The sequence below is a fragment of the Aethalodelphis obliquidens genome, unplaced genomic scaffold, assembly GCF_003676395.1.
Source record: "Aethalodelphis obliquidens isolate GAN/ISIS:26980383/991018 unplaced genomic scaffold, ASM367639v1 scaffold125, whole genome shotgun sequence".
Lineage (NCBI taxonomy): Eukaryota > Metazoa > Chordata > Mammalia > Artiodactyla > Delphinidae > Aethalodelphis > Aethalodelphis obliquidens.
Genome location: NW_020838069.1, coordinates 1456835 through 1483777, shown reverse-complemented (window position 1 = coordinate 1483777; position 26943 = coordinate 1456835). Strand labels below are relative to the sequence as shown.

Here is a 26943-nt window from a genome sequence, read left to right as displayed (position 1 = left end):
CCTGGCTAGGTATGCTGGTGACAGGTATAGCTGTGGAACAGGCTGAAAGTGGGAGAGGGAGCCGCCAGCTTCTCTGAGGATCTGATCAGAGGATGGACACTAAATTCATGTTTATAGGAAAGCCCATGCCAGTGCAGACAGCAGATGCTGTGGTCCAGAGCTGTCTTCATGGGAGCCTTGAGCAGCAGAGTACAGCAACTATCAGCACCAAGTAGGGCTGGGACCGATTCCTGGTGTGGGAAAGTGAGAGGCTCAAGATGGCTGATGGAGGCCTGGCTCTCCTGCCAGGGCTCAGCTGTAGCTTCCCAGGGAAGAGGCTTACACTCACTTGCCCTTTGATGAGCTGGCTATACGTAATTAAGAGCTTCCCAGATTTCATAACATGTGGCCTCACCTGTGTGGCTGCAGCCTTCCAGGCTGGCTGTCAGATGTGTCTAAGCTGCTTGCAACTGCTGCTCAAATGCTAAGAGAACCAGCGTCTGCAAGGACTCTGGAGTTGGGGATGGTATCTCCCCACGGCTGTCCCTGGAAGATGGGCATATCAGTTAGGCCCTCATTTGTGAGGTTCCCAAGCCTTAGCCCACAGAAGCCCAAGCCTGAGGTTTCTGCATTTGCCTCCACATCTCCCTAGCAAAGCCAGGCTCAACCTCTCTGAGGCACCCCCTAGGAAGCTGGGGTGAGGGCCCGTGCCCTGAAAGCTCCTCCTGAGCATTTTTCATCCTGATTTTATAAGGGCCAGGCCTGCCTGAAAACAGAAAAATATGACCATTCACAAAAGCCATGGAGGTCTAACTTTAAGAACAAGTTCCCCTTCCCTGACTAAATGCCAAACAGGGAGCCCAAGCACTCAGTTCAGCTAGATGGGCAGCATAGGTACCCCATCACCACATCTGGTCCCGGGAACAGCCTCAGACTCAGACACACTTCCTGCTCTTGTCAAGCATGGTGTTGCTGGCCAAATGATGACAAGGACTGGATGACACCACCCTGAATGGAAAACCCTGCAACGTCCCTGACCACCTTACCTCCTCAGCAGCTGAGATGACAGCGGAGAAGTAGAGTGCTTCGGGGGAGAGAGATGGCCTCTCAGCTCCTCCACCTCAGCAGAGGTCGCCTGTATTGTGGCCAAAAGCAGGGAGGCTCTTCCTCACAGAGCAGTAACATGCCTACCCCCCGCAGGTCTAGGATATAGTCTGTGAAAAGTGAAGAAGCCCAAGTTCTCGCACTCACTTAGGCCTATACAAAGTAAGGAAGTGGAAAAGCCGACTCAGTTATGATGGAGTTTTCATGATGAATTTTCACACACTTCCTTCATCACCCCAAGAATAAAGAGACACAGACACACATTTTTCAAGGTATTTCTTTTGTAAAGGAGCCAGATTTGGCAACTAGACTGAAAATCTTCCAAAATTCTGTACAAATGTGTAATATACAAATATACACAAGGCTTTTGCCGAGAAAAGACAGCACAACAAATGACAGAGGCGGCTTTGGTGTTACATACCACCCTAGGGCATCTCAACACCCCCTAGGAATGCAAGGGGCTGATGGACCACAACATAGGCTACACATGTAAAACACACTACAATTACACTATGTACACTGAAGTATAAAAGACCCACTGTCCCCTTGGCCAGCTCACGAGCCCTCTGGCAGGCCATTCACCAGATAATCCATATGAGGGGAACTCCTTTAAGTGGGAGAACCTTGCAGAATGAAGTGGTTTGCCCTAAAAACTATTAACAGCACAAGGCATGCCCTTAAACAGAAAGGTGGTCAGAGTGAATTCAAGAGATGGAGCACTCCTTGTGCTCTCTGGAGCTCCTTGTCATCTCTCTCTCTCTCTCTCTTTCTCTCTCTCTCTCTCTCTCTCTCTCTCTCTCTCTCTCATCCTCTGAGTCTCACTCCATCTCAGTGAACCGGGCAAACATGGCCTTCCGGACAGCATCTTTGTAGGAATCTGCACCAGACAGTCCGTATGCGCTGCCTTTGGCTCCTAGGCCAGCTCCTTTTAGCCGGACTTGAGCCTGGGGGGGATAAAACTGCTGTCAGCAGCTGGCAGGTAGGGTGTGGACGGCTCCCTCTCTCCCTTATCTAACCCACTCCCTACTGAGCTGGACCACCCTCTAGAAGACAGGAGAGGAAGTTTTAAATGAAGATATGGATTTCTATATTGGAGACCTGGAGTAGGTTTAAGGACTGAAGGGATCAAATAGGTAAGTAAGGGAGACAGGCAGATAGAACCACACCCTCCCCTACTCCTATGCCTGTTCAGCAAGCATTGTAAGGGCCCCAAAGCACAAAGCATTGCACTGAAGCCCAGGGAAGCTCTGGTAATTTTGGGCACAGATTACAGCAGGACAGCTTGAAGTCAGCAGAACTCACTTGCACAAATCAACAGTAAGAGTCTGACCTAAGCTATGTTACCGGGTCAGAGAGGGAGCAATCACTGGCGGTGCTTTTGTCTAGAAGGCCAGTGGTTGAGGGCCTCTGCTCCTGAGATCTGAGTAAAAGATTTCTTATCATGGATGGAAATCCTACTAAATTATAATTTGTTTTATACATAAGCAAAATCACTTAGAAATTAAAGCACAGTACCTTTCTAAAAATCCAATCTAATTGGTATTGGTATTAAATTAGGTATTAATTGGTATTAAATTAGGGTTTGTTTATAACAAAGGACATGGAAAGACACAGCCTTTAGGAGAAGGTAGGTTTTACCCAAAGATACCAAAAGACCAGAAAAATCAAGTAGGGTGCCACACCCATTCCTTCCAACTGACATCATAAAAGGAGCGTGAAATATGGGAGGGCTGCAGAGAAGACAACTCCCACTGGGTCCTAGGTCCTCTGGGTTCTTCAATCGCATCTCATCTCTGGGATAAGCCTGCAAGCCACTGCTTACCTCAATGGGGGCTGTGATGCCTTGACACTTTCTTCCCAAACCTGAGCCTTCCCGCCAACCCATGGCCTGCAGCATCTTGTTGCCAATGTTACTGTGGTCAATGCCATCTTTGGTGGGCTGCTCGTAATTCCTGCCAGTGGCAAACACACAGTTACTTAAAAAGCCAGAGCCCCGGCTCACAAAGTGGAAAATGTGCACAACACATACACAGTGCCAGCATCAAACTGCTTCTTGCGCTTAGGTTCTGGAGGTTCTGGAATGCCGTACTTCTCCCGTCTTTCTGCAGCTCGATCCCGGTATTTCATCTATGTGAGAAAACAAACATGGTTAGAGATATTCAGACTTCAATCTGTAGCAGTCTCATGCACCCACACTTCAAGATTATCACCTCAAGTGCTTTCTTCATCCGGAGCTTGGCCTTTTAGAGTGCTCTCAAATACCACATGCCCTGTCTCCCTCGCTGCACTCAGTCATACCCAAAACGGCAGGTTTGTAGAGATGAACTGTGTGTGGAACCTGGGGTAGAACTATGTTTCCAACAACCAGTTTTATTTAACGAGTCACCTCTTGTCAAGCTCTTCAACCAGCCTGCTGGGCGTGGGCACAGCTTGCCAAGGTCCTCGAGGGAGAGGAGGGCAGAGCTGCTGTACCCCTCAGCATTTGGACAGGCCCACCTCCAGGGAGACAGAGCCAAGGAGACTTCCAGAGACCTGTTCTACAGTCCCTGGGGAGACGGCACCATAAACAGTGGAAAAAAACAGGAAAGCAAAAGCCCTAACTACAGATACTATCTTGGGGTGAGAAATTTCAAGTAACTTGCTCACTGGTTCATCTCTAACCCACAGGCCTCTATTTGTATTTAAAACCCTGCCCAGCTGGCTCTCAACCTGCCTCGTCAACTACCAAATGACTGCCCATTAGTGGCCCCACAAGTTTCTCCTGCCCACTGCTTCCTTCCACATCACCTGCAATCATCTTGTGTCCTGCTGTTCCCTGGGCCTCATTTGAAGCTTCTCTCATTGTTCACAAAGGCTTCCCTGGCCAGGCCAGATGAGCTCACTCTCTCCTTGCTAAAATCCAGCATACTTCACCAGCAAGTATTTGGCACTCAGGACTTGTGAGCAGCCTCGAGCACCCTCATTAAGCGTCAGTACAGGGCTCACAAAGCGCACAGAGTTGGGTCCAATCTACATGAGCCACAATGGCCAGGTGACAGGTATGTGGCAAATCCTACCCTGTCCCTGGGACCTGAAACAAGTGCTACAAATAAAAGCCAAAGGCAGTTACCCCAAGACACTCTAGCGGCACATTGACCCCCATTCACCTCTCTCTCCCTCAGCTCCAAGGCTTCCAGCTCCTGCTCGCTCAGCCTGGATCGTCGGTAGATGTCCATGTTTTGCTATACGAGAGATTTTACAGACAGTAAGAATTCACACCTAATTTGAGGTATCACAACATTATCAGTATCTATTATATTCTTTTTTTTTGTTTGTTTTGCGGTACGCGGGCCTCTCACCGTTGTGGCCTCTCCCATTGTGGAGCACAGGCTCCGGACGCCCAGGCTCAGTAGCCATGGCTCACGGGCCCAGCCGCTCTGCGGCATGTGGGATCTTCCCGGACCGGGGCACGAACCCGTGTCCCCTGCATCGGCAGGTGGACTCTCAACCACTGCGCCACCAGGGAAGCCCCAGTATCTATTATATTCTAAGAGTCAAAGTCTAATTCACTACACTACAGCATGAAAGCCAGAGCCCGGTGCATATGGAGCTGCCACGGTCCTTTCCACTCTATAATCTAGAACATACTATAATCAGGAGCAGCCTTCTAAAAGGCAATCATTTAATACAGGTATTTACTGAAACTTCACTACCGTCAGGGCACTCACAGCATCTTGCTGCCTCCCCTCCCTGCCTCAGATCAGCTCAGAGAAGCATGGCCACCTTGTGTAGGTCTGAGAGCTGCTGGTGCCTGACCAGGGCGTCTCTGTTTGGGAACTGGCGCCGGCAGAGCAGGCAGGCCATCTTCTTCCAGTCGGCCAGCTTTTCTTCTTCACTCTCAAGTCTCTCCACCAGCTCCTCTTCATTGTCACTGTCACCACTGTAAGCAGCAACCAGACCCCTCTAGGGACAAAAGGAGGGTGGGTCATTGGAAATGTACAACAGGAAGATAGCAATGGCTAAAAGTAATGCCTAATCCAAACTGTGCGAGTACGCATTACCCGTACTGAGTGGAGCAGCCAGGTCCTCCAGTGATGGGCTCGAGAGCCTCCTGGCACCAACCCTCTTGGGGCCCCAAGAAGAGTTCCTGGATGGCTGTTCTCAAACTGCTGACCATATTTGAAAACCCCAAATACAACAGATCAGAGTAACAGCCTACCCACATTAGTATCTACCAATAAAATCCGTTTTTTTCTTGTCTTAATTTTCTCTTTCCAGTCTGTTAAAACTCTCTATTTACAAATGCAATAAAACTCAATTAACTGAGCTCAGGAATTCGGGCTTCATTCCCTGCTCCATCTCTCCAGCTCTCACACAGGGAAAGCAAAGCCCTGAACATGGATTCTATGTGCAGAAGCTGCTCCAAATACCCACTGACAGGGACCAATTAAGTAGAAATCACATTAGCCACGATGCAGCTGAGTTTCAAAGTGAGACACAAAGCACAGATATGGTCTTTAAACTGGTGGTACTTCCTTACTTTGAGGGGATTCTCCTCGTCTCCATTTCGTACCAATTCGGGGATGAGCTGCTGCCTTTCTGCTAAGGCTCCCTGGGAAACAGAGAACACACCATAAGCCTCAAATTTTACCTAAGTTCCCCTCATGAAGTAAGGCCATTCCTGCTACTGTTACCTTCTTCTCAAAGAGAGCAAAGCCAGCATCTGCTGCAGCAGATTCTCTCCTTTCTTCTTCCCTCAAAGAATTGACAGGTTGAAAGCTGTTTTTAAAATTTTCTTTCTGCTTGTTTAAACTCTTAGCCCAGCGTTCCATGTCTTTGGCAATCTAAAGTCAAACAACAATTACAAAAAATACACTTAGGTAGAGGAACTTAGAAAATAGTCTCCTATGCCATGAAAACAAGGCATTATGGTAACAAACTGTAACAAAACCCCTTTTGCCCTTACCTTTATGAGGTACATACAACCAAAGTCATTAAAGGTCTCAAAAGTCAATGTATTTTAAATTCCATAAATAGTTTTTATGGATGGCCTCTATCAGCTTCCCATTGAAGTTACCTGTATAAACGACTTTTCCTCCCTGGACTGAAGTTGGGACTCATGCAGGCTCCTGCACTATGCAGGCTGATTAATGACTCTTTTCTTCTTGCTGCTCCATCACAGGGAACTCTTCAGTGAATTCTTTTAACCGCCGAAAGGCACAGGAAACCCCATACAGCCTTATACAACCTAAATCTCAGGGACTTCCCTGGTGGTCCAGTGGCTAAGACTCTGTGCTCACAATGCAGGGGGCTCGGGTTCTATCCCTGGTCAGGGAACTAGATCCCTCATGCCGCAACTAAAGACCCTGCACGCGGCAATGAAGATCCCGCGTACCGCAACTAAGACACGATGCAGCCAAATAAATAAATATTAAAAAAGTCTTTGAGTCTTTCAGGATTTTTTTCCCGTAAGTACATAGGCAACTGACAGACAACATATGTAACACTAAAAAATTGCAAAATGCTCTACAAACTTGATATAAATGTGTGGCCCCATTTTAAAGAATCCAAATAAAGCAGATATAAATGCCTCGCCCCCCTGCCCCCCACAAAAAAAAACATAAAAATTAAGCCCAATATCCCAGAGAGAAAGATGGGTCTGCTGGCTGGGTCATGACCTTACCTGCTGTGCTGTTTTGCTCTTGGGTTTCTCCTTCTTTTCCTTCCCCTCTTTTGCAGGAGGTAGGCCTGTCTGCTGGTGGGAGTTAGACTCCGCAGCCAGGACGTAAGTCTCCTTCTCTCCATCCCAGTACAGGTACTGCTGGGTTAAGGAATTGTAGTAGTACTGGGAAAAAAATACCATTAATGCAGATTTCTGCTGTGTTGAACCATTAACTTAAAGGAGTATTTTGTCAAAAACCCACATCAAAGTTGTTTTGTCAAAAAAACTAAACATAAAAACAAAGCATGTTGCAGACTAGTAATATTTTCTACGTAGAGAAGAGGTGCTGTACACCTTGGTGTAGGTGAGGATGATGAACCAGCCAAGAGGTGTGAAACCTCTTGGGTAAAAGTAGAGTGTGGTTTCTTTTCAAGAGTCTAGTTCCTATTAACTTAATCCCTGGGCCTGGAGGGTACCCTAAGAGAAACGCGTCTGACTCCTTTCCATAGACAGACCATTTACACAAACCAAGTGGCCAGAACAGGTGGTTCAGGAGGAGCTTTTTCTCATACGTCCTCTATGACAACCAGTTAACATCTCATTGTTGGGTTCAACCATACAGAACACGGCCTGTGGACATTCAGGCAACCAAACAGGTTTGTAAGAGGCTAGCTCAGGAGCCTGGAAGGAGGTGACATGTGAAGGAACTTGATCTGAAATTTGTGGGGAGAACCACAACAGAGAATAGGTAGCAGTTCTCTCTCCTCTTCTCTATTCTTCAATCACTCACTCTACCTGCTCAACAGGGACCCAGGAGAGACTGCCTGTTGTATCTCTTCCAGGGAAGGTGGTGCGGGTCAGGCACAGGAGCCACAACTTCTATGGCCGCCAAGAAGAATGGCCTGGGAAAGGTCAGACTTCACAAGCAAGAGCAGTGGAAGAACCATGCACAGGCTCAGCCTCCCTGGCAGGTCCCACACAGCTTCACACCTGACTCTCAGAAACCACAAGCTCTCAATGCCAAGTTTCTGTTAAAAGCACTTATTTTTACTGTTCTATATATACATACAGCTCCTGGTCATAAATAGCTGTTTATTTTTGGAGTGTTAATGTTGCTTTTCCTCTTTAAAAGTTATACACACTACCAAAAATAAAATATCACTCCACACATCTGCTAATTTCTATTCTCAAAAATACAAAGGGTTGCTAAGTAAAAGCCAGACACAAAAGGTCACATATCTGATTCCATTTACACAAAATGTCTAGAATAGGCAAATCCATAGAGACAGAAAGCAGACAGCATTTGCTGGGGTGGGACGGGATTAGGAAGTGACTGCTTAATATATAGGGTATAGGGTTTCTTTTCAGGTTGATGAAAAGGTTCTATAATTAGATAGTGATGATGGCTGCACAACACTGTGAATATACCACTGAACTGAACACTCTAAATGGTTAAAATGGTGAATTTTATGTTTTGTGAATTTTATCTCAATTAAAAAAAAGAATATATAGTAAGAAAAAAAATCACAATTAAAATTTTTATCTAGGTCTTTACATGAAGGTTAACAGTCACCTATAAATTTTAACTTGACAAAATAATCCATGGTTTAGGAGTAAGAATAGTGGCTACGGGTGGGGTTACTGACCGAACAGCAACAGGCACCAGAGAATGTCCAGTGTGCTAGGAATGCTCTCGTTCTTATCTCAGTGCTGGTGTATGTATGAACGCATATACATGCAAACATTCAAAGAACTGCAAGAACGGTACATCAGTTTCATGCATTTTTCCGTATGTACATTATACCTCAAAACATGCATTTTAACCCTTAAATTACCTGCGAGTTGGGGTCATAGTACAGCCCTGTTGTCGGATCATAGTAATATCCTGAAGATTCATCATACTGGTAAGTGGACGTGTCAGGCACTGCTGCAAAAAACAAAATCCAGCATACAGTCATTCCAGGTAAGAAACTGGCTTTACTTTAAATTCTAAGCCACTGAGATGCAGCAGGCCTTAATGGTCTTCTCTCACATCCCCAAGTGTCCCTCTGACACCCACAAAGGGAGAGGAACTCTTATTAAACAAAGACAACAACTAGGACCTTCCAACTATCAACAGCCCCATGAGGTTTGGCTTACCATATTTGGTACCAGGAACTACACCAGTGGGGGAAGCGGCTGGGGCCTGTGTACTAGTGCTAGGCTGTGCTTCCTCAGTCTGGAAAGAACAGCAGCTTCAATATAATTTCAACTGTAAAGTCTCTCAAGAGAACTAAATCACTGCAATCATCCAGCAGGAAGGGCCCCCTGACAGACCCACTGTAGCAACGATCTAAGGCAATCCTTGATCAAAACACATGTTGACAACTTTCTTCCTAAAGGTCAAGTCGAAACATGCATAGTATAAATACACCGTTTGGAATCTTGCACTTAAAATACATACACAAAATTATTTTATTATCTAATAATATTTGACAGAGAAGTGAGACTGGAATGTGTGTGTATTATTCAATCCTAGCTCATACAGCAGGCAAAGACAATACTAGTATGGCAACACAAAGCTTCCCCAACAGTCACCAGTTCTGTATCTAAAATGACAGGATTACCGGAGAGCCGGGTGGATTGGAGGTCTGATTATATAGCTGGGGACTCTGAGATACTACAGCCGCTGAGGTGGTGGTCACCGCTGTGCCTGATAATAAACACAGGAGTTAGAAGAGCCAACGCACTGAACTCTAAGCCAAACATCCTTATCTGTAATGCCCAATCTAGCATCTTTGTATATGTCAGTTCTTAACAACCTAATTCCCAATAAGTACTCTTGAACCTACGATATTTTCATTTTTATAATCCTACTAGAATGTGACACACAAAGTCAAACATTCTGTATGATGGTTAAGAAGAAGGAAGAGAAGAAAGTCTCCATATCTGCTCTGGGGTTGTGAATAGATTTAACTGCCACACCTTTATAATTCTAGAACAACAACTGAAGCATAAGCTTTTAGAGTGACCCTTCTGATTAATGACTGGACACCAGACTGCAGGGCCACACCGTCTCTGCTTACCTGAACCTACATGGTCACCCATGATTCCTAACAACACAGACAGGGAAAATACTGAATTCCAAGAATGAACACTCATCACATGGTCTCTAAGAGCTTCTTATCAGCTCCTGATGTACACGAGCAATCCCAATATTCCCCTAGGACCTTAGGCACATGGTGACAACGCTGAATGTGTCCTATCCCCAAGTTTTGCAGGGAAATGGCCCTCATAGATTTATTTGGGTCTAGTGAGAACATCTAGTTCTATCTCCTCTATTGTATTTGCTTAAACAAAAATAAAGGGAATATGAAGTTTATTACCTGATGCAGATGATGCATCAGATTCCAATCCTCCAGCCTGTTGCTGATAAAACTGTTGGTAATCCTGTGAGTACTGTAGAAGAGTCCACCATTAAAGCTGCTATTCTCAGACACACTCTGGAGACCAGAAGTTGGATGCTGGTCATATCTACCTACCTGAGCATACTGGGCGTAGCCATCTTGGCCTGGCTGCAGGTAACTGTAGTCAACATTGCCTCCTTCGCCACTCTGAGACTACAAAATATCAAAAGAAGAGGAAACACAGACATCAAGTTTTTAAAATGTCCTTGGAGAGCTTCTAAGGCAAGCATCGCTGGAGAGGTTACTTCTGTGAATCCGGGCAACGCCACCACACTACATTGAGCAAAAAGATCCTCCATCTTACCTGGGTGGAAGACCACTGAGCGGCAGCAATGGCTGTACTAGCCACGGAGAAAGCACTGACCCGGTTACCATCTGGGAGGACCAAGTCTCTGAAACCACAATGATCCAATCATGTGATTCTATCTCAGTATGCTTCCAATCACTAATGCCACACTACCCAGAAAACAGCAATTCACTCCAGCCTTTGTTGGAAGGTCTCTAATGCCAACAAGGCCACATTTCAGATGAGGAAGGGTTCCCATGGGCAAAGCCCTAAGTGGGCAAGTGTCCCTGTAGTATTTCTATTCTCCTTTGTACCCTTCCATCTAATAAGGTGTCTGCTGGATGAGCAATGACACCAGAAAGGGGAAATTTACGTCGCTAGAATGAACCTCTATATACATGAAACTGCAGGTTGTTCTGGAAGTAAAGAATTATATCCAGATGGGTTTGCACCATCTTGAAGCAGTTTGCATAGCACTTATTCTCAACCCATCTGCCATGTCTCTCTTTGTCCTGCTCTGAAGTTTTCTGGCAACTGGTTATTGAGACAGGAGGGAATAAGCTCTAAGAAGACAACTGTATCCTTCCCAGCCAACCAGGAAGGATAGTGTCTCAATGTAGAGAACATGGGCTTTGAGTGCAGTTAGCAAAGCATCCCTGGACAAGCACGCAGATGCAGCGGTTTGAAGTAAGGACAATGAAGCCACTCACTTTCTGGCACTTTTTGCAAAATCAACCCCAATAGTTTTGCCATCAATTTTCAAAGGAGGATGGAGACTCTGTAGTATCTGAAGCAGCTGAGAAGCGTCCTGAAGGAGAATGTGAAGAAAAACAATTTTGTCACATAACTGAAAATCTCTCGCTACTACCTAGCCCAATCAAAGAAATATTAAAAAAAGAATAGCAATTCATTCTTATTTGCGGATATGAAATCATGAGAAAAAAATTAGCCCTCTTTCCTCCAGGACATGAAGGTATCCCGTATTATTAAAAGAGTAAATGCTGAAACAGTCTAAAACAAAGCATGATGAAATGACAAAACTATGGCTCAACCTTCAGTTATCTACAGGTATATATGTATTTTTACCACTTACTGAAGTCATCAGCCTATAATTTAGCACTGTAATAACTGTCATTTCTTAAGTCTTGAACTTTGGGCTCCAGGAGCCTTACACACAGTATCACAATTGGATGAACCACATTTGCCTCTTAAATCTCAGTTTCTTTTAAAAGGAAAGATTCAATGAACATCTCACCATTGCAGAAGACAGCTGCACAAACGCGAAGCCTCTGTTCTGCTGGGTCTGTTTGTCTTTTATGAGGCGAATGTTATTGACAGCTAAGGATGCGTAGGGAGACAGCGCTGTCATGATGGAATCCACCACAGTGTGTGGAGCTATGTTTCGAAGTATGATTGCTGCAGGTGAATGAGACAGATGACAGATACATGCATTCCCACAACCAATGCTTTTCAAGGCAGGTTCAAGTACAAACAAATCCATTTTGGGAGGTTTCTAGCATATTTGACCCTTGAATGCAGGGGGATGAGGGGTGCTGACCCCACCCCCATCCCAGCCACGCAGTCAAAAATCTGTATATAACTTTATAGTCAGCCCTCTGTACTGGTAGTTCCACAACCCCAGATTCAACTAGAGGATACTGTACTACTATAGCATTCATTGAAAAAACCCACATTGTTCGTTAAACCCATGTTGTTCAAGAGTTGACTGCATATCTTTCACACTTTGACATGGAGAAGATTCTAAAAACCCATCTTTTATGAGGCAATCTGAAGCTACTGCTCCTCATTAAAAAATGGCAGGATGAAAAAAACAAAACAAAAAAAACGGCAGGATGGGACTTCCCTGGTGGTGCAGTGGTTAAGAATCCGTCTGCCAATGCAGGGCACACGGGTTCGAGCCCTGGTCCGGGAAGATCCCACATGCTGCGGAGCAACTAAGCCCGTGCACCACAACTACTAAGCCTCCACTCTAGAGCCCACGAGCCCCAACTGCTGAGCCTGCATGCCCAAACTACTGAAGCCTGCATGCCTAGAGCCCATGTTGTGCAGCAGGAGAGGCCACCGCAATGAGAAGCCCGCTCACCGCAAGTAGAGAAAGCCCGTGCGCAGCAACGAAGACCCAGCGCCAGCCAAAAATAAATAAATAAAATAAATGCAAAATAAATAAATAAAATAAAAAAGGGTAGGAGAACAAAAACATCAAATGGAGGTTAATTTCCAACATAAAGGCCAAGAGATTACATTTGAACTTACTATCACAGTAGTAATCCACAGACTGAACTGATTCTGTGGTTCCAGGGGGCACTTCCTGTTCAGAGTCTACAAGAAAGGAAAGAAAGAGGAAGAATCACTAACTGAAGACAAACAAACAACAAACCAATATAAAAAATACATTGAAATACCGAAGTTTTAATTTTAAGTAAATGTAGCAGTTGTTTTTTCTTTTTTAACCATTTGTGGCTATAGTAAAACCTCATTAATTTTGACATGAATTTTAAATGGGGAATGCAAAAATTGGGCCAGTGGAGGACTGACATTACCTCTATACTAAAGAAAAGCAGATGCAGAATGTAAACAAGGCGAGCAGACTTAATTTTGGAACATAAAAGAACTATTTGTACTCTCACAATCATCAGCAGGATCTACCTAACCTAAGGTAAGAAGGTTTAAGGAAAATATATAGGTTACTTGTTTAAATGCCCTACAACCTGTACTTTTCCTTAGGTTCACAGACAATCCAATTAGTCAGGGTTTAATACATATTCCCAAACAGCTGAATCTGTGCTTACCAAACTTGTCTGCTCCACATCGGAAGCATTTTAGTCTTTTCCTGAAATTGTTAAGGCAGCACTGGAAAAAAAAAGTTTTATCTTAGTTATTTCTCACAGTAGGCCGGGCTTACTAGTAACAATGTGGTAAGTTAGAGCAAGAGGGCCACGGGCAAGTCCCAGTGAGGAACAACCAAAAAAAAAGCAGAAAGTGATACCATGTATCCAAGATAAAGGGATATTAACCTAAAAATTTAGAATGCTTTTACTATGTGAATTCTCCCAAGAAAAACAAATTTTGATGTATTCTGAAGTAGAATTCCATTTTTACCAAGCTGGGGAAAAGTTTTAGTTCACCCCAAAATCCTATAGCAAGCCACTGGCAAAGTTCTTCCTTATATCAGAAGAGCACCATAAGGACTTCCCTGGTGGTACAGTGGTTAAGAATCAGCAACTAAGCCCGTGCGCCACAACTACTGAGCCTGCGCTGTAGAGCTCGTGAGCCACAACTACTGAAGCCCATGCGTCTAGAGCCCATGCTCTGCAACAAGAGAAGGCACCACAATGAGAAGCCCGTGCACTGCAATGAAGAACAGCCCCCATGCACAGCAACAAAGACCCAATGCAGCCAAACAGTAATAGAAAAAAAAAAAAAAAGAGAGAAATTGCCAAAAGTTGAGAGCTCTAGAATTCAAGAAACCATAAAGTGAAATAAACTTAAAATCTTAATTGAAACACTGGGCTTAGAACCAGGATCTTAAACAAAATCTCTCATGTTTGAGGGATTCTGTCCTTTAGTACCTACTCAGGAGGACCCAAGAAAGTCAGAAAGTACAAAAATCACCTTATGATAAAAGCTGGTGATTGTGTACTTACTCATGTCCTTGTTTGGACAATCAAACAAACAAATAGAAAACAACAAAACCCCAAAAGAGTTTTGTCTATTTGGGAAGGACACATGCTTACCTTGTTACAAAGCCAATCTTCAAACTTAGGTCTGGGATTGCTATAATGCATTGCAATATGCTTTCCTTGAATCACCAGCTTTTTCTGTAAAAAAAGAAGTAATTAGTTATTCCCATTGTGAGGAACATGTGTCCATTTTCCCAGGGCAGAGCACACTTCGGAAAAATCAGTGCTCTGGAATTAAATGGACAACATACGGGGAGGACCAACCACCGCCACCTATACTCTGCCCATCCAATCCTTCAGATAGGCAGTAAGAGAATGGGATGCGGAGTAAAGGTAAACGGAGTCAGGGAGTGCTGAGAAAGCTGCCACACACTAAACGCTGACATGCACCAGGCCGTGTCTCCAGCAGAGACAGAAGTCCTAACATTCATCATTGACAGGCTGCCTGAGAGTGACAGTCTATTTCAAAAAGCAGAAGACACAACTCTCCCAGTTCTGAGGTTGTCTCCTACTTTAGCCCTTAGCATGGTGTCCTTGGGCTTCGCTTCACTTTTTCCCCAGTCCCCCATCCTTATGCAAAGTGAAAGCCTTTACATTTCCCCTTCCCTCAAATTCCTGCTTCAGGATGTGTCCTTTGGGGGACAATGGGAGGGGAACTCATTTTTAAAGGGAATCTGGTTACAATTTTCTCAGGAGGAACTAGTCTGAATGCCATCGACTGTAAAACAGCTAAATGAGATTTCTTCCTGCCAAGTGCAACCACGTGATGTCCTGAGTGACAGATGTGTTTTTCACTGAAATAGATGGTACTCTCCTTCAAGATGAGTAACCAGGAGGCCAATGAAGTTTCTTCAGGGGGTTAGGAAAAGTTTGTAAATGTTCATATACCACCTCATCCTTCAAGTCAACCATGTGACTAAAAAGGACTTAATTTTCAAAGGTCAAAAACTCCGAGCTGAATCACTCTACCAAGAGTATACCCAGCACCTGCCCCCAAAGAGCCTTCATTTAACAGGCACATCTTTTCTTTTTTTTTTGGGGGGGGAGGGGAAGGGAGCAGGATGTTCTGACACTGTCAGAACAGATTTAAGTAGGAGGTTAGATATCCAAATTTTTTTAAAGAAGTCTAACCCCTCTAAACATACATACTGTTGAGTAATTTGGTTCTTGCAAATCCTGGAAGAGTTAAGACATGCTGTGAATGTTGTCTCTGCAATATCTAAAGACAAGACTGCATGTCTGGCCAAGAGGGAAAGAGCTGAAGGCCATCCACTCACTGTGTTGTAAAGAAGCAAAAATAAAGAAGCTGGCAGATATGTCAACAGATCATCCCACTAGGAGGGATGTGTGCTGGGGGAGACTCCAAACTATCACTGAGTCCCTAATCCTACTGGCCTTTTATTTCTGGAGTGAATTTGAACTGTAATGAAATATTACACATTAACATAGCTTTGTATACATTAAAATTGTGGAGATTTTTAAGTGTCTTACAAGTTTTAATTTCCTAGGAGTTTTAAACTCCCAAGCAAGTCATTCTGATACATCCACCATATTAAAAATGCTGTCATGTAAAGAAAGCAGATTCACATGAAGCTTGTGTATGTCCTGAGTTTTATTAGGATGGTGTCCATGGTATGAAATGAATGAAGATCTACCATTATAAGATCAGGCTGTCACCTCTGGGTTAAGGAAATGAGAGGCTTAAAAATCTAACAAGTCAATCAAAATGATACCCTCATTAGTGAGTCTTGTTATAAATGATAATAAATCATCAAAGAATATAACTCTTATTTATGAGTGACAAATCATAAAATGCTGCAGAGAAGCAACATAATGAGTTAAGCAGACTTCCCAGAATGCACTTGGTTAAGGCATTCAATACTGTGCTTTGGAGTTCTGGCAAAAAACGTTATTTAAGTGCCAAGCACTGAACATTATCTTGACAAACTGTAGAACACTTCAGTTAATGCTTCTTAAAGAATCATCAATGATTTGCTTTGAACAGACTATAAAAGGCATTCTCAGGGAGATTAGAATGTTAATGCCACTCTAACTAGATCAGACAGCAGCAGGACACCAGCTTCCAGGCTAATCTCATCAGACTTATTGTTCAGAAATTCCACTAGGTCCTTATATAGTCCTTGAAGACCCACTGAGCAGTTACGCCTCCAGGAGGCTTGCAGTCTCCAAGCAAAATAAAAAATTACTTACAAAATGCCTGTAGCAGACTTCAATTATATTCTCTTCACTGTCAAATCGAGAGTTGGATAATCTAAGATTACTCTCAATGGACATAATAGGAATATAATCAGGTAAGGAAAAGGGGAATATTAAAGATGTCTTGATAACTACCAGACAAATATTCAGTGGTTAACAAGGCTCTGCCAGGTAGCCATGTTTAAAGGCAGAGCAAATTCTGCAACGTAGTGCTTGGTACTGTATTTATTCTAGTAACAGCAATTTTAATATATACAAAGCTTTTCTTTTTTTAAAGTCACTCCTTTGGAACAAACCACTCCTTCAACCTTTTTTTTTTTAATTGTACAGACTTGTTCCATTTTCATGAATATCTAGACTTGGTGAGTGAAGCAACCTGATTGGCTTCCATCCAGCTGGTAGCATCTTGCAAGTGATAAAACTCCACGAAGGCGAAACCACGGCTTACACCTAGAGACAGCATTCAGATATAGACGGGATACTCGTGTTAGTCAGTTCCTTTATAACAGGTGAATCTCTCTCCCACTGCTTCAACACTGCGTGACAAAGCCAATTGGGAAGCAGCTTTACAAATGTGACTTGACTTGGGGATCTTCTTGATACTTTGCCATGGCAAGGAACCAAGCCGCCTGAACTAAATGCCACTCGATTTGATTCCACGCTTAAAAAGTAACCATGCAACCGACTACAAACAGTCAAACAAGGAGTTTATAAATCACTACTTACCGAAGGGAAAAAAAAGCCCCTAAAAACAAAGTTTTTAAAAAGGTCCTCAGATGCTTTCTAACATCGTTTTCAAACAGTCACATTCCTTAGCCATGGCAAACCTTTCATTCTGAATTCATGTGCTTGAAGACTGGGGATATCAGGATGTTCTTTAGGGACTGAGGTGGGAATGGGGAAGAGAACCAGAACAGCAGGAACTAAGCAAGCTCTCACCTGTTTTCCTCTTCATCAGCCTCACGTCCGCAGGCTGAGGGCCTTCAAAGGATTCCATCATTTCTCGAATCTGCACAGACAGGGATTTACACATTTATAGTTAAAGCTTTAGCCACAAACTATTCCACACTAAAGAGAGGTCAAAGACTAGGGATTACATTAACTGCTTAATTAGCCAAGCTTTTAACTTCTATCATCAAAATGTAATTATTCTAAAAATAGAATAAAAGAAGGAACACTTCTCATAGAAACTGATGTACTGTAACAGCTTTGAAGGCATTCTTTATATGCTGACTGGGAATTTCCTCAAGCACAATTATTTATTTTGTGATATACAGTCTTGCTCATGGTATGCTGTCCCTCAAGCCTCCCTCCTTTAGTCTAATCTTGTTGTTCTTTGTACTAAAGGACCAGAAAGAAAGATGAGATTTAAAAAATGCAGAAGATATGTCACTGTCTTCTGAAGTACGCAACCAAGTATCAATGCCAAAAAATGAGGAACTCCCTTAAGATAAATATTTTTTGCACAATATCTTAAAGAAATAGCTTCCTTACATTTACATTAATGGTGAAAATTAACAAAGCTCATAACGTTCTTTGGTTCCTAGTAAATCAAAGTAAACATTAATTGGGCCTGAAGAAAGACTTCTGGCTGGTAGGTTTGTTATTGATGTCAGATCAAACCCTTACTGCAAAAGGCAAAATACATTAATAAATACATTAGTCTCTTTATCAATCATACCAGGCAGCGATACTCCCAGGGAGAAAACCAGGGCCAAATTTGTGAAACAGAGATTCTTCGTGGCCTCCACTTTCCATAATTACGTGTAAAGGCTGCAGGATTATATACAGTCAATCCTCATTATTTGGGGATTCTGCGCTTGTGGATTTGCCTACGCATTAAAATTCGTTAACTCCAAATCAATACTTGTAAGTGCTTTCATGGCCATTTGCAGACACGTGCAGAGTAGTAAAAAATTTGAGTCACCTGATGTATGTGTTCCCGGCAGAGGTGATGCTCTGCCTTGTTTCAGCTTTCATACTGTAAACAAGTGTCCTACTCATAGTCTGTTTAGTGCCAAGTTTTTCACATTTTTGTACTTTTTGTTGGTGATTTCACTGTTTAAAATGGCTCTCCAAGTGCAGTGCTGAAGTGCTGTCTAGTGTTCCTAATGCAAGAAGGAAGGCTGTGATGTCCCTTACAGGGAAAATATATTAGAAAAGCTTCATTCAGACATAAGTTACAGTGCTATTGGCTGTGAGTTCAATGCTAATGAATCAACAGTATATATTAAATAAGGCACCTCTAAACAGAAATACACACGAAACAAGGTCATATATTGATTAGTTAATGTAAATGTTGTGACCAGAGGCTCACAGGAACCTAACTTTGTATTTCCCCTAAGAGCATGGTTCCATACCCCCAGTGCCTTTATAGACTGCAACTACCATAAATATAAGGAAAATCGACTATTTTTTCACAAAGAGTATGTATGAGAAGCACTACACTGAGCCAGAGCCAACCACCTGACTCAAGTTCATGCTTGGTAACACAGTAAGTAAAAAATCAGTCACCAGAGTAACTAAAAACAGCTTCTAAAAAGTAGTGATACAGTAACGTACATAGTAACATAATTAACTAAAGACTGTTACTCTAAGAGTTCACATGTCAGTGGGGGACTAAAATAAAATGACAATACTAAAAGTGATAAACTGAAATTCAGGAGAAGATTAAATACTATAATTTTAAAAGGTTTTAAAGATCTCAATAAGCAAATTTTCTACAAATACTGCACAAAATTTGGCAACCTCAGAAAGTCTACTTTGAAAACCTGCCTTCTTAAGGTAAGCACTTCTAGTTCTCTGAGAAGCCTGAAATAAATAAGCATTTCAATCTTGTTTCATTACCAGAAGGGAGTGCCCCCAGAGTCAGCTAAGGCATTGCTCTCCCCATGCCACCCACTTCTTCTGCACGCTCCCAGGGCCACAGGCCTAAAAGACTCAAGGGAACAGTATGATCAACAAGTAAACTTTCCTCAACTGACTCCTGCAAGATTTCTTGTATCCCCTACTCCACATGCTCATGGCTGCTGCTGAGCTCAGCTCTGCCTTCTTTCCACCCCCTACCATTCTAACCTACATAGCTTTTGTTACCAGGTAAAAACCTCAGTAGCTTTCTTTTATACTTAGCTGGGCTTTCAAAGACTCCATCACTGGCCCCCAAAGCACCTTCCCATCCACCTCTCTCCTGCCAAAAGCTTTTGATTTCAGTCAAACCAAGCTGATTTGGGCCAGTCCACATCTTATCCTCAGTTCTCCACCAGACCAAAACATTTCTATCCCCCAAGAATCAACTCAACTAAAACCTCCCTGGAGCTCTTCCTTGCTCTCAACCAGTTAACTCAGCTCCCTTAAAGAATCCTCCAGAGTTACTCCACAGAACCACTTTCAACAGGACCTCTTCCAACACCTACCCCTTTCTACTCTGCATTGTCTTCATTATCTGCTGACCTTAGCTATTCATCCTTAAGCTTTTATGAGGCAGGATCCATGGTTCTGCATCACTATAGCATAGCAGTACACAGTGTAGCAAGTGTGCTGTGGATCACAAATACCCACTATTAATTCTAATATCCCATCTCACATTTGTCACTTCCAATGTTTAGAAGACCAAGGCTGTGTGAACTCAGTACTTATCTTTAGCTCTAAAATTCACTAAACATTAGTCAGAATATTACTCTGAATACTCCAAGACAATAGATACTGGCATAATGCATGTTTTATAAATGTATTTCAAAACATCATTCATTTCACAAACAACATTGGCTGAGCAGCCTCCTGCATTCAAGGGTTGGGGATACACTTAAGAAATTCTACCTGGTAGGTCAAGAAAGGCTTCAGGGACTTCCCTGGCGGTTCAGTGGTTAAGACTCCGTGTTTCCACTGTAGGGAGCATGGATTCGATCCCTGATTGGGGAACTAAAGTCCTGCATGCCGCACAGAGCTGCCCTCCCAAATGAAAGATGGAAGGAAGGGAGGGAGGGAGAGAGAGAGACAGAGGGGGAGAGGGAGGGGAGAGAGAAAGAGGAAGGAAGGGAGGGAGGGAGGAAGGAAGAAAAGGAAGGGAGGAAGGGAGGGAGGAAGGGAGGGAGGGAGGGAGGAAGGGAGGGAGGAAGGAAGAAAAGGAAGAAGGGAAGGAAGAAGGGAAGGAAGAAGGGAAGGAAGAAGGGAAGGGAAGAGGGCTTCAAGAAGAAAAAAAAGGCACACTGGTAGAACAGTGGACATGTCCAAAGTGGCCTGCAGCAGAAGCAAGTGGTGGATGTGGCTGGAAGGAATGCATGAGGGTCAGAGATACCACTGGAAATCAGGCAGTGCCCAGTACACCAAGGCCATAGTTGACCAGTCTGAGAAGTGGGGAGCCAGGCTTTTCTACAGGCTTTTAAGAAGTTTCAAATGGATAATATAATTTCCATTAAATCAAAGGATGGCCAAATCATAAAATGTTCTTACAGATACATCCTCACTGAGTAAGTAACGAATTCAATAAAAACGTACTGGCTACCTTCTAATAGCTATTATTGAAAGAATAAGAACTGCTCCCTGTAGTTCTTCTGAAAACTCTACATTGAGCTTCAAAGCCTAAATACAAATGATTCTATCTGTGAACCAAGTTGAGAGAACTCCACCCTAATTACAGAAATGTATTTCACTAGATATTAGCTCGAGATATAGTAACACAAGAAAATAATGGTAGAAGCTCAAAGTTCACTGTGCCTATTGGATTGCTCATTAGAACTGTTGGTTCCCCTTACATCGCTCTCTGTGATGGTGATGGGAAGGCCGCGAAGCATGATGGTCTTGCTCTCCCTCTCATCACTGATGTCATGCCTATAGTCATGCTCGCCATAGTCACCATCTGAATGGTAGCCATCTTCGGATCGGTCACTGTTCCTTCTTTCACGTTCTCTCTGATTTACAAAAAAGAAAATTGTAATTCAAATCACACTGGACTTATTTATACCCTTTGATCCAGTCTCTCCACTTGTAATTTATCTTTAGGAATAGAGATAATACAAGAACTCCATGATGATGTTCACTGCAGTGTCTTCTAAAACAGCATAAAACAAAAAAAACAAGAACAGAAACCCCCAAACCTGGCAACAATCATTTAGTTCAGGAAGAATGGTTTAACAACTCACAAACAGTATAACAACACACAATGAAACACTATTACCTGTTAAAATAAGATGATTATATGCATAAGAAAAAAAAAAAAACAGTGCAAAATTATGCTGGTTGCACAATTACTGCTAAACAAAGCTAATGCATATGTAAAGAAATGTGAAAAAAGCTATGCTACAATGTTAAACTACAACTTTTAGAAACACCATCTGAGGCAAAGGGATGGTATATAATTATGCCCCAATTGTCTCATCTTTAAAATGAGAATAACACCTACCTTATAGGGTTATAGTGAGACCTGAATGAGTTCATGTAAGTCAAGTGCTCAAAAGACTGCCTGGAGCATAGTGAGCCCTAAGTAAACCCTGGCCAGTATTTCTATGACTACAGGGCACAGTCTGTCTTTGAGGGTTATAGTCGACTCAGATTTCAGAATAATAAAGAGTTTGAATATAATACTCCTCTTGAGAGATTTCCACACTTGGTATACTTATTTCAAGAATCTTGGAGGTTCTGTGCATATAATTCATAATTCTAACAACTCTATAAACAGTTGTTGGTCACTCACCTCTGGACTGTCATAGTCTCGGTAGTCATCATATCTATCACCCCTCCGATCATCACTAGATCTTTTGTAATCTGAGTCCCTCCTCCTGCTTCTGGATTCACGCTCATCACGATCATCCCTGTCTATGATGGACCCGTATCTTCCACTGCGTTCTGTTCTACTCACTCTGCCACGGAAAATAATTTTCATTTACTCTTCAGTAAATCATATTTTGTCCCTTTAGAAAACATGGTTGAAAAAACACACAACCCACATCTCAGTTTACAAGACATCCAACTAGTTCAGTGTATCCCTTAAAATTTATCACCAAATTCCAATTTACAAAGACAATGACTGGGAAAACACCTATATCCCTAAGTACAAAGGTAGTTTTCAGGAATTCATACTAAATGTAAAAATATAGCTATCAAATGTATGGGTTTAATATTTTTGAGAGAGTCAAGCTGCCCAAGTTCATCCTGCATTTTCCCAAGCCTGTGGCCTACACATCACTCCTTTCATCCCTGATTTCAGATCTTAGTGATCAATCTAGATGGGAAGAATGTAATTATAGTTGTTCCCGCCAGGGACTGGTTCCAGGACCTGCTGTAGATACCAAAACCCATGGATGCTCAAGTCCCACAGTTAGCCCTCTGGTATACACAGTTCTGCATCTGCAGAGTCAACCAACCACGGATCATGTAGTACTGTATTTATTGAAGAAAACCTGCCTATAAGTGGACCTGCAAAATTCAAATCCATGTTGTTCAGGGGTCAACTGTATTAGCATTTCACTCAATTACAAAGGAGGACATGTCCTGACTCATCCACTCTGAAGAGTATCTCACTACTAAGAAATGGACCAACAAACTGGATAACCTGTCTTTTTTCCCCATTAGGCAGTTAACCAAGTTCATTTGTTAGATATAACTAGCACCATCAGAGAACATTATTTCCTATAACATCTGATTGATTGATTGATTGGCTGCATTGGGTCTTCATTGCTGTGCGCGGAGGCCACTTCTTGCTGCGGTGCGAGGGCCTTTCACTGCAGTGGCTTATCTTGTTGCAGAGCACGGGCTCCAGGTGCATGGGCTTCAGTAGTTGTGGCTCACGGGCTCTAGAGCACAGGCTCAGCAGCTGTACATGGGGCTAGTTGCTCTGCAGCGTGTGGGATCTTCCCGGACCAGGGCTTGAACCCATGTCCCCTGCATTGGCAGGCAGACTCCTAACCGCTGCACCACCAGGGAAGCCCCTGATTTATTTTTGATTACTGAGCAGCACTGGGCCTCACAGGAAAACCTAATAACAAAAGGCTTAAACCCATTTGACCACAGATATAAATAGTTCTTTCATAAATTGTTTACCAGGTTCATAAAACTACTATGTAAGGACAAGACAAAGAGAAGGCTTATAAGGGCCTCATTTAGAGTATACAAATTTCATAAAAAGAAACAAATGAAACAAGTAGCCTAGGACTATTTTGAAATGTTAAGTACGTAGATGAGAGACCCCAAAACGGTAAATGTTAATTTGTTTGGAACCAGAGTACTGACAAAGCATTAAAACAATGATATCATGTGACATGAACACTTCATGAGTCCCAGTGCGCCATCAATTTGATCTATCACTGGGACTGGACTCAATATTAAGGAGGCAGCTGGATGTATAAACAAAGGTTGTGTGTTTAAATCAAATGGTTTGAGTCGGAGAATCCACAGATGACACAGGAGTCAAATGCTCTCATCTTAATTCTTTACTAATTCTTTAGCAGTTTTTCTTTCTTCTTCTTTTTTTCTTAAAAATGTAACCCATGGTCCAAAGCTTCTCAGCTCTATAAATCTGGATCATCTTGTCATGGAGGGGACAATAACGAGAACTGGCATTCACTGATTGCTTTCTACAACCCAGGTACTGTGCAAAGTGACAGACAGTATGATCTCCTAGCTTCTTCCAGAGGCTGTTTGTTATCCACACCAGGAACCCTCATGACTTACTATTCCACCCAGCCCTCCTTTGCCTAATTCTTTCTTACCCTTCAGGCTTCACCTTAGAGAATACTTTCTCCAGGAAGCTTTCCTGGCCGTTTCCAAGAAAACACATGTTCCTAAGTGTTCTAACAGCACCCTCAACTTCTTTTACCATAGCACAGTTCACACAGTATTTTAATTATCTCATTAAACTGTGTGCTTGTGAGAGCAAGTATCATGAAAGTGCTCACAGCAACGCCGGATACAAAACAGACACTCAAATATTTGTTTGATAAACAATTTTTAACAAATAGCTCAGTCCCCATTGAAATGCTGAGATCAAAGGCATGTAACAGTAATAACTTACCGTTTGTCTGAACCCATTGTCCTGCTGAAGATCTAGCACACTGCTCCAAACGGTTCAAATTTTGTTTTTCCTAGGAGACAAAAGAGATAGGTTGCTGCAAGTCTGAGAGATCATGTAAGTCAACTGTTCCACAGCTGGAACACTACTGAGATTGGAATTTCATTAAACCATTAACAGTGATTATCTAAGGTTGGGGGGGTGGGGAGGGAAGTGGGGACCAACTGTCAACATTAAAATCAAGCTAACATTTTGTTAACAGTGGGCATAGCAGGAAGGCGAAGCACAGTTAAAAATATTAGATTCCACATTCAATAACAAAGCCATAAAAGGATACGAGCAGAAGGTTCCTTCCCTGCTCCTGCTGTAGGATTACAAAGCAAAAAGGGCACAGCTGCAATCAGCTCCCTGTGTTCTGAATCAAAGCAACTCCATTGCGATCGTTGACCGTTAAAACATTAATCAAAGTATATTAATACAAGGAGTGAAACGAAATTCAAAAATTACTTAGGAAAAACTTAAAACCTTTCAGAAGCCCGATGCTGAGTTGATTGAAAATCTACTCCATTTAAAATGCAACGGCTGATCCAAAGCTATCTCAAACAAGGGTAAACCTCCACACGACTTAATTCCTAGGTAACAATGATCATCACAGGTTCTTGAGGTGGCCAGCCTGGCTCAGCTGCGCACCGGCGGTGATAAAACATCACAGAGCTAGACTGCGTTCGATGCGTGCGCGGTCCGAGAAACTACTTAACAGCAGTCCCTGGCGCCTGTTCTAGGCAGGCGCTGAACGAACATTTGCTGAATTAATAAATGGAAGAGAACCATCCAGGAGAAACCAGGCCCTAGGCAGAATCTCTGATGCCTCCCCTCTTCGCCTGGGCAGTGCCCGGACCCACCTCCGCGGGGTGTCGCGGCCGAGATGGCGGCGCCACGGCCTGCGCGACCAACTCAGGAGTCCGGCTTTCTCTTCCTGCCTGCACACCCGCCTCCCGACCCCCAAGAGGTTCCCAGCCCGCAGATCAGCCTTCACCGAACAGCTTTCCGGAGAGGGCTGATTCAGGTCAAGCTGCGGGGCGATGGCGGCTGGAGACTGTCAGGGCGCCCCTGAGAAGTACCCGAGGGACAAACGACGGCTTCATGCTCAGCTGGGCTGGGTAGTCGGAAACACGTCCCGACAGGGGCACACTCAAAGCCCGAAAGAAGCGGGCCTCGGGCTGGGCGGGAGAACGCTCTCTGAAAGCTGACAGCGCTAGCGGCGAGGAGGGGCGCGGCTCTCCAATGCCTCCGGTAGCCCTTCGAGAGATCCGGCTGGAGCTGATCGACCGCCGCCCGCGGCTGACAGGGAGGCTCTACAGGGCCTGCTGCAACAGAAAGAACCGCGGGTCATTACGGGCGGCCGCCGCACTCACCCCCAGGAAGGACGGAAGCAGCAGCAGTAGCGGTTTTGCGCCAAGGGATTCCAACAGGGTACGGCCGCCTCACAAAATGGCGCCTCCGTCGACGGCCGTCTCCTACCCACAGTACCTCGCGCCTATCCCCTCCCCCCGCCACACGCTTCCTATGGAGGTGTCCAATCCGCGAAGGGGTCTGGCTGCGCGAGGGCTGCTGGGGAGTGTGGTCGCTAGGGCAACCTGTCACTTAACTACGCCCTGTGTCAATTTCCTGCGTATTTCCCTTTCTTCAAAACCCAGGCCTAATCTCCAGTCTGCCTTTTGCAGATAGGGATCAGAGCTTTTACCTTTATTAGGCATAGTAATTATTTGCTTTGCTACAAGGGCCTTAGAGAGTACAGTTTTCTTTCACCGACGCGGTGTAAACCATCACGTTTAATCTGGCTTTAAGAGAAGGAATGTAGGTCGATCGCCTATTGCATTATTGAATGCTAGATTAGATTGGGCTACATGCTTTACAAATTTCTATTTTCATTTCATAACCTATGAGGTGGTTATTAAATCCATTTTTCAAGTAAGGAAATTGAGGTTTATGGAAATTAAGAGGATTTTAAAAAAATATTTGGTTGCATTGGTTCTTAGTTGTGGCAGGCAGGCTCCATAGTTGTGGCACACAGGCCCCTTAGTTGCGGCTCCAGGACTCCTTAGTTGTGGCACGTGGGCTCCTTAGTTGTGGCATGCGAACTCTTAGTTGCGGCACGCATGTGAGATCTACTTCCCTGACCAGGGATTGAACACGGGCCCCCTGCATTGGGACTGTGGAGTGGAGTCTTAATGCCACCAGGAAGTCCTTCCAGGGTTAATTTAACAGTTACTACTTGGCCGTCTAATAGAATCTCAAAATTAACACAGCCAAAAACCAACCTTGTCTCCTTCACAGCCTTCCCCACCCCATAGTTAGCAACCCCCTGCTTCCAGTTACTCAGGACAAAAAACTTGGAGTCATCCATGACTCCTTTTTCCTCGCACTCAATCTATCAGCAAATCCTGTTGACTCTACCTTTAAACTATATCTTGGATCTGACCACTTCTAGCTGGCTCAACTGCCGTTCACTTAGTTAAAGCTATTATCACTGTCCTTGTTTTAGAGAGTAGGTCACACTAAAATGT

The 26943-nt window shown here is 43.6% G+C and overlaps 1 protein-coding gene across 6 annotated transcripts; it reads right to left on the bottom strand.

The window, feature by feature from the left end:
- Window positions 1–1344: 1344 nt before the first annotated feature.
- RBM5 (RNA binding motif protein 5) lies at window positions 1345–25918 on the bottom strand. Of its 6 annotated transcripts, XM_027098775.1 has the most exons (26): window positions 25792–25918; window positions 24380–24449; window positions 22064–22229; window positions 21126–21281; window positions 17314–17383; window positions 16751–16824; window positions 14212–14295; window positions 13267–13327; window positions 12731–12796; window positions 11712–11872; window positions 11167–11264; window positions 10475–10562; window positions 10246–10323; window positions 10090–10162; window positions 9331–9416; window positions 8864–8942; window positions 8560–8651; window positions 6746–6907; window positions 5757–5906; window positions 5603–5674; window positions 4846–5025; window positions 4230–4304; window positions 3113–3210; window positions 2906–3035; window positions 2414–2503; window positions 1943–2027 (listed from the first exon to the last, which is right to left on the bottom strand). In XM_027098775.1, exons 2-25 carry the CDS (start codon window positions 24394–24396, stop codon window positions 2447–2449), a joined length of 2373 nt encoding a protein of 790 aa, XP_026954576.1. In that variant the 5' UTR covers window positions 24397–24449; window positions 25792–25918; the 3' UTR covers window positions 1943–2027; window positions 2414–2446. The 6 variants fall into 6 exon arrangements, with proteins under 6 accessions (XP_026954575.1, XP_026954576.1, XP_026954574.1 ...); XM_027098774.1 differs by lacking the exon at window positions 2414–2503 and having other exon boundaries at window positions 1345–2027; window positions 25792–25917; XM_027098773.1 differs by having other exon boundaries at window positions 1943–3035.
- Between the last annotated feature and the right edge of the window lie 1025 nt (window positions 25919–26943).

Bases quoted from the DNA above. Each gene is read 5' to 3' on its own strand.
- RBM5 (XM_027098773.1), bottom strand. The intron at 6,908-8,559 runs GTAATTTAAGGG...TTTTTTTCCCAG, and splicing joins ACTATGACCCCAACTCGCAG to TACTACTACAATTCCTTAAC. The intron at 4,305-4,845 runs GTGGCCATGCTT...TCTCTCGTATAG, and splicing joins AGCTCTCAGACCTACACAAG to CAAAACATGGACATCTACCG.